Below are 7905 nucleotides of genomic sequence, written 5' to 3' on the forward strand. Positions count from 1 at the left end.
GGGGGGGTTGGGCCATTTCTTTCGTCTGTTTCCTTGCGCTACCTCACAAACGCGGGAGACAGCGACAAAGTATGATAAAATAAAAAAAAAAAAAGCAAATTTATTAGGTTTACCAGGGTAAGGGCAGTTTAGTTGGAAATTAAGGAAAATTTGGTTGTGGCATAAGCATCAGCATAAACTGTGATACTTCACTCTTCCTTGTGTGAAGGGCAACTGAATTTAGTATGTTCAGCAAAGGCATCCAGCAAACCCATATAACCAACCCAGAACTTAGCCTTGGAATTTCAGCAGAAAATCTTAATTTGTAAATACATGGTTGGCATTGTTACCCAGGCTCTGAATATATATGGGTGGAGTGGTTGAAAGGTTTAGGGAATTCCACATGTTCCAAGCCATATTTTTCTTCTTTGAGAGTTTGGGCCTTAAGCAAACATACAGCTTTCGTTGGAAAGATAGATAATTTGTTAAGTCCCATAAATGCTAATTTTCATTCTTCTGTTGACAGGAGGAAGATGAAGCCCTCAGTCGAGCGGACATTCAGTCCAACTGCCTATGGCAGTTCTCGAGCACTGACTTCATCATGGAGCCTGGCATATTTTCAACACTTAAAAGGTCAGCCAGGTCAACTTAAAGGCTTTCTTCACATACAGATTCCTGTAGCTTGTTTCTGTATATTTTAATTACATTTACATGCCATCTACATTACTTTGCATTCATTTCATTTTTATCTTTGTATTTATTTCACTTATATTTGCTATGGCCAATTCTCATGCTACTTATGTATGCTGTAATGATTAAAGACAAAGTCAACCAAGACAGCATATCATCCTCAGAGGTTCTTGTATTTATTTGATTTTGAATTTCTATTGTGAATATGCATTTTTTCCTTTTAACTGAGGTTATTTTTAACCATAGTGTCTTATTGATTGTCTTGAATTTTCATTATGAACCATAGATTGTCATAATCAATAGTGTTATAAAAAGACTTGGATTTCTATTAGGGATGAGATTCTTATTACTAGTTCAAATTGTCATTCACAACTCTTGATTAAAATGATCCATCCAGTTACCACAACTGATTGAGAAACCATATGGGTTCAGAACCTGCAGACATTATATGAAAATCCTAGTTGTTTTTCCTTCTCCAGATACTTCCAAGCTGAATCAAAAGGAGGAATTAAAAGGAAGTTGGAGAGGGTATTTTGAAGAAATGATGAGTGTGGCTAGTGGCATGCCTGTTTGCGGAGAGTGAAGAGGAGTTGCAGAATGATGTAGGTGTTTTATAATGTGTGTAAGCTTAGGAGATTGAAGGTAAATGCAAGTAAAAGTAAAGTATGGTGTTTGAAGGGAAACGAAGTGAAAGTATAGATTTTGTAGAACCATGTAGTGTGAAAAAAGAAAGTGTACTAAATTGTGATGTGGATATGAGGAGAAAAGACTGGAAGAAGTGAGAAAATTTAAGTATCTGGGAGCTCTCTTAAGTAAGTGTGGTGATATGGAAGGAGTGATAAGGGAGAGAGCATTGCAGGGTAGAAGAGTCATTGGGTCCCTTAATAGAATAGTGAAGGGTAAAGGTGTAAGTATGAAAGTGAAGTGAGGATTAAGAGACAGCATAGACCTCCCAGCCCTGACCTCTACAGCTGAAACATGAAGGAGTTTCGGAAGGGGACAGGAGACAGGAGATTAATCTGGAATTGTTACTGTTTTACCATGTTAGAGGGATACTAGTATGCTTGCAGGTAATGAAAGAGCTTTTGGAGTATATTTACTTTTTTCTATTGCATGGTCATTAGTGCTGTGCTCCATTGATTGTAATTCCTTGAATTTAAGTGTTTGTCTTACCAGGATTTTAGACTACCTTGTCAATATCTCTGATGCCCATTTCTTCTGGGAACTCCTATCAAGGGGATGGCTTTGACAAAAGTCTCCTATTATATCCATGTCCTTTCATGCTTCCATTGCATCCCTGAAAGATTATGATCATGCCCCACAATTGAATTTTGCCTGTGTTTTTGAAGAAAAGCCAAATCTACCCATTCTAGACAATAATTTGAATCATTCCATGACTTATTTGCAGAAGTCAGCCTTTGAGTATTCAAAGCTAAACATGTCATAAGATTTTGCTCTCCTCTTGTTGATTGGCGTGACACTTCATTTTAGCAAGTGTCTCCACTGTTCGTGTACGTTACAGAAAGTATTATTTTTTCTAGACATTCCTTCTCTTAGACACATATGAAATGTGCAATATGTTGGTTTCAAATACCCAACACATAGCATACCCCCACTGGATTGTTTGTTCTTGGTGTATGGCTTAATATGTTGGAAGTGAAAGCAGATGTCATGCTTTTATCTAAGCTTGGCAATACCCCCCTATCATTTTGAGGGTAACTGCTGGTTTGACAGGCAACTCTGTATTGATTGCTTATTCTTGATAAGCTCAAATACCAATAAGGTAGTTTCATTTCCTGTCTGGTCAGAAAAAATGCAGTCTTAATTTAGTGATTTGTTTTCAGTTTATTTGATGTCCTGCTCTCTATTCCGACAAGTGAATGGGAAGTGTTTCCAGAATCTCTGATTCCCATCTCATCTTTCTTAGTGCTACTTAACTGTTTCTCATTCTTGTACTTCAATGTATTTTTAAGGATACAGTGATATTAGAAAGAAATTTTACATGTTTAAACAGTGTGAGAAGCTTGTTTCATGACATCTTTTAAAGATAGATGAGAAAAGAAATAGAATGATATTATCTCTTGTATTTGAATAGTGCCCTGAATGTTACTCCAATTCAACTGGCACTCAACGGTGCCATGGCCCACCCTCGAGCTGCCCAGGCCTTGGCACCCATGCTGGCACGCAATGCTCTCAATCCTGCTGACATGACTGTATTATTCAAGCTGTATAGTTCTCCAGATCCACCACCTGTTGACCTTTTACGCATACCACAGTTACTGGGTAAGAGAGCACAAACTTTCATTATGAATTATTTAAGGAATACTTTACTGTGTAAAATGATATTATCCCTGTGCTAATATTTATTTGTAACAGTAACTTATGAACATATTTGTAACAGTCAGTAATTGATGAATACATTCACAACAGTAAGTAATTGATGGACGTTTTTGTGATCCTTTTATAAGATTGAGCTATGTTTAGAAAATGATGTGACAAAATATTTAGCTCTTCAAATGAGATTGTTATTTTAAAAATTATGAAAAGATGGTTGACTGCAAATAAGTGTACAGTAGACTTTTATTTCCAAATTCGAATTAGATTTAGAATGAGTGTGATTGATGCTTATGCTCCAAGCACTGACAGAATAGAGGTTATGGATGCTGTCTAAATAGAATTTGAAAGAATAGTAAATCCAGTGTGTTCTTATGTGATGTGATGTGAAAGGATTTATAGAAGATGACGTTGAAGAGGGAGTGATGGGTATGAAGTCAAATAGAAAAGGTAATGGATCTCGGGAAAAGATTAGATAAAAACACACGCATGTGTTGCATCAAGGATGTAGTACATTCATATACACTCATGAATGTACTGTATACTTGATATGACACATTTGTTACATCAGGTATATAATGTATTCCCTTTATTCTCAACAGAGCTCCTTATAGATGCTTTGTTTAAGCCTGGGAGTAAGGTTAATCAGGAACACAAGAACAAGTACTTCTACCTTCTGGGCTACAGTGCTAGTGTATACGAAACACCAAAGAAGGGCAACAGAAGCAGACAGGTGAGATAGTAAATCAGGGAAACTTAAAAGAAGAAAATGAGAATGTATGGTTCTAAACAGAACAAATTAGATTTTCAAAAAGTTTTAGGTTAGATTTATATTTTTATGGCCAACATGATGCAGGCTAAAGCATGTGCTAACTGAAACTGGATTGATTGAAAAGGTAAATGATAAGTCAGTTAAGAAAAGAAAAGAGTTAAAAAGGGAATGAATTTGGTCTCCTTATGTGTATTTAGACTCATTTTTTGGAAGTGCACAGATAACAAGAAGGGAGAAAAATGAGAGGAGAAAGAGGATTCCACATCTTTGACATTTAAGGAAAGAAGTAGGTACAGTATCATAATGGCCAGTCTTCATGTGGCTGGTCCCTGCACAGCAGCTAGTAAAAGCAGCCTGTTGCATGCCACTGGTGCAGACCCTAAGGGTTGGGACTTGTAGATTACTCTCAAGCAGCATTGGAAATGATACCTCCTTATTAGAGCAAGCAAAGGCAGCCTCATACCTAATGAAAAATGGGAACAGTTCATAAAGTGTGGGGCATTTGGTTTCACTATGGTTTAAGAATTATGTAGAAGTCACCTCATATTTTCAAGCAGTACTCCATATACAGGCAAGTAAGACAGATTTAGGTATGAAATGATTGCTGAGAAGAAAAAGGATTCTGCCACCTTGTGTGTAATTGTAAGAAGGTCTTTGCTTCTTTTGAGATGACACTATGGGACATTTTGAGTTTTTATAATTATTTTTGTTCTCGTTAAGGTTATGTATACATACAAATGATTAATTTTAGAGGATATTTGATTCCTCTTGCAAGTGGTTACACTGTAAAATGTTGATAAACTTGTTTTTATCATTCTGATTACACGATTTATGTCAGCAGTGTGTTATGGTGAAAAATGTCACAACTTCTTTGTACAGTAACTTGAATGTGATTGAATAGAAGAATAGATAGTGAAGACCATGGTATCTAGAGTTAAGGAAGAAAAACCACTGATGAATATTTATATGTCTATCTCTGTATCTCTGATACCTGTTCTCTTCAGGAACTCCCTCAAGGGGATAGCCATGGCAAAAGAGTCTCCATGGTTAGTGAACTCCAGTGCTGCTTTTTAACTTTTAGTGCCTCACCCTTAACAGGCCACTGGCTGAGGGCAACTCTAGTGTAGTGCTTTCAGAGGTACCTGCCTAATGTTCTTAATTACTACTTCTACCTAATGTGTCTACAAAATGTTCCAATCCGTTACATTTACCTAATGCTTCCACGTAGATTTCCTAACCACTGCTTCTATCTGATGCTCCTGTCTAATATTCCTACCTACTACCTCTATCTAGTGCTCATACCTTTTAACCAAAAGGCAGGGCTAGCATATAGCACTCACCTGCAGGAAATATCTGGGGTTATGTAGGATTTTATGTCAGCAAATCACACTTCTGTTAGAGGTCGCTTTCCCATGAGATATGCTTTCCGCTTCACGCCACCAGTTGCTGTTCTTCCTTTGCGCCGTCCAGACGGTTTTCTGCAGCTGCGAGCTTGGCAGCCTTCTTCCCGTGATCCCTCTGGAGTGGAAAGGCTTTGCTACAGCCTGTGACCCAGTTTGGGGCTGGCTGCAACGCCACCCTTGATCCGTTTAGGATTGGGGAGGGAAGTGCGTTGATGATGCACTTGTGGAGTTGACGACTCTCACACTGACCTGCACTGCCGCCTTGCTATCGCTGCCGCCATGTCGGATGTCCCGGGCAGTTCCACCAGCATACGGAGGTCGAGTAAGGAGGGCGATTCTGAACATGCCAGGCATGTGAGGAAAGGCTCCTCACATAGGACTATCTCCAGGAGCAGCCCTTCTCAGTGGGAGGCTCTTCAGGGCGGTAACAGTAGGCCCCATGGTCACATCACTGGTGATTGATTATATGGGAGGTTATTGATTGAGAGGGTGAGGGCATGTACAGAGCATCAGATTGGGGAAGAGCACTGTGGTTTCGGAAGTGGTAGAGGATGTGTGGTTCAGGTGTTTTCTTTGAAGAATGTACAAGAGAAATACTTAGAAAAGCAAATGGATTTGTATGTAGCACTTATGGATCTGGAGAAGGCATATGATAGAGTTGATAGAGATGCCCTGTGGAAGGTATTAAGAAGATATGGTGTGGGAGGCAAGTTGCTAGAGGCAGTGAAAAGTTTTTATCGAGGATGTAAGGCATGTGTACGAGTAGGAAGAGAGGAAAGTGATTGGTTCGCAGTGAATGTAGGTTTACGGCAGGGGTGTGTGATGTCTCCATGGTTGTTTAATTTGTTTATGGATGGGGTTGTTAGGGAGGTGAATGCAAGAGTTTTGGAAAGAGGGGCAAGTATGCTGTCTGTTGTGGATGAGAGAGCTTGGGAAGTGAGTCAGTTGTTGTTCGCTGATGATACAATGCTGGTGGCTGATTCATGTGAGAAACTGCAGAAGCTGGTGACTGAGTTTGGTAAAGTGCGTGAAAGAAGAAAGTTAAGAGTAAATGTGAATAAGAGCAAGGTTATTAGGTACAGTAGGGTTGAGGGTCAAGTCAATTGGGAGGTAAGTTTGAATGGAGAAAAACTGGAGGAAGTGAAGTGTTTTAGATATCTGGGAGTGGATTTGGCAGCGGATGGAATCATAGAAGCGGAAGTGAATCATAGGGTTGGAAAATACTTTGCCATCCCTTTGTAGATTATGTGCAGTGTTTGAAGGAATGTATGTATTGCGAAGACCAGTATCATCACTCATCATAGATTCTCAGAACTCTTGCTGTGGCTTGTTGTCAGAAGGTCATCGTTTTAAGGGCTCACATATGATGATGGAAGCATCGTATGCACAACAGGAATATGCTGCCTTCAGGAATTCAAAGCCACAGCAGAACATATCTTGAGGAATATTTATTACTGACAGGTATTTGAGTGGCATATCTCATACTTAACAGATTTGGAGTGAAATATAACTGTTCAGAACTTGAGAAAGAGAAAAGCTCAGCAGAAGGCAATCCTGGTCCTTGTAAACTTGAATTGCATTCTTTTCACATGCCCAAACCACCTCAAATGATTATGTTTCACTGACTCTACCACTTTGCAGTTCATTCCCTTTACATTCCTTGCCATACCACATCTTTCATGTACCACATTTCTTTCTTTGTTCCATCTAGTCAAACCACATGCTCCTCTCAAATAGCTCATTTCTGCAGCCTGGATTCTTGCCCTCTTTGACTTATTCCATGTCCATGTTTTGCATGCATAGGTCAAGGTTGAGGGGACTATGGAGTTCTTTTTACACTTCTATCCTTACATCTTAATCCTTCATTATTCTGGTAAGTTACCCAGTGACTCTTCTACCCTCTCCTGCTCTCTCTCACTTAACCCTCCTTCCATCTCTCCAAACTTACCCAAGATAGCTCCTAAACACTTCAATTCTTTTACCTCCCCATATCCATAACTATATGCTTTGTTTTTTCACTATATGGTAGGCAGCCAAAAACCATTGAGTCGTATTACCAGCACTACCCACTTGGGTATTGGGAGAGTTAGTGATGGCTGCGCAGAGCTAACTCTTATGTGGTTGTCAAGCTACACTCCTCTGACTCAGGTAGCTGTTGTTTCTCTCTGCTTCACTCACATGTGGACTATTGGCATTCTGTCCACAAGTATACAGTCTCTCCCTGTCATAGATAACACTTGATAAAACTTAACTCACCCAGTTCGTTCTTTGTAACTTTATATTCATGCTCAGTATTTTACTTTTATGTTTTTGTTGAACAGACTGTGTTCATATGACTTGCGTTGGGTTTGATGCAGAGGAGGATTTGAAGATTGCTGTACAGAGGCTCTTTTCCAGTGGAGACAAACCAACCAACCGTTCTGTGGAGTATTTACTTTAATCAGGTGAGAGTGAATCAGGTCAATGTATGACTTTCCTGTGCAGTATTATAATGTATAGGCTTAGGGAGTTTATGTGAAACTTGTGTAAAATTTGAAAAGTGTGGTGGTTAGCATATAACATGGAGATTAAGTAAAATGTGGTGGGGAATATGACAAACCTGACAGGGTTATATGACTGGCTTCTTGGTAAACATGTTATAATGTGTATAACATTCTGGCCTTGTGTTTTTGACTGACTTGGTGATAGATATTTCATAAATTTTATCCACTACGTGAAAATTGAAGT

General features: G+C 39.1%; 1 protein-coding gene across 4 annotated transcripts; it reads left to right on the top strand.

Moving 5' to 3' along the window:
* The first annotated feature begins 295 nt into the window (after window positions 1-295).
* On the top strand, window positions 296-7618 carry LOC139763009 (negative elongation factor D-like). Of its 4 annotated transcripts, XM_071688545.1 has the most exons (5): window positions 300-612; window positions 1149-1271; window positions 2765-2952; window positions 3606-3736; window positions 7500-7618. In XM_071688545.1, the coding sequence occupies exons 2-5, from the start codon at window positions 1267-1269 to the stop codon at window positions 7512-7514; spliced, it is 339 nt and encodes a 112-aa protein (XP_071544646.1). In that variant the 5' UTR covers window positions 300-612; window positions 1149-1266; the 3' UTR covers window positions 7515-7618. The 4 variants fall into 4 exon arrangements, 2 of the variants coding, with proteins under 2 accessions (XP_071544645.1, XP_071544646.1); XM_071688544.1 differs by lacking the exon at window positions 1149-1271 and having other exon boundaries at window positions 299-612; XR_011716006.1 differs by lacking the exons at window positions 2765-2952; window positions 3606-3736; window positions 7500-7618 and adding an exon at window positions 6421-7448 and having other exon boundaries at window positions 296-612.
* The last annotated feature ends 287 nt before the right edge of the window (window positions 7619-7905 follow it).

The sequence above is a fragment of the Panulirus ornatus genome, chromosome 45 (assembly GCF_036320965.1).
Source record: "Panulirus ornatus isolate Po-2019 chromosome 45, ASM3632096v1, whole genome shotgun sequence".
Taxonomy (NCBI): Eukaryota; Metazoa; Arthropoda; class Malacostraca; order Decapoda; family Palinuridae; genus Panulirus; species Panulirus ornatus.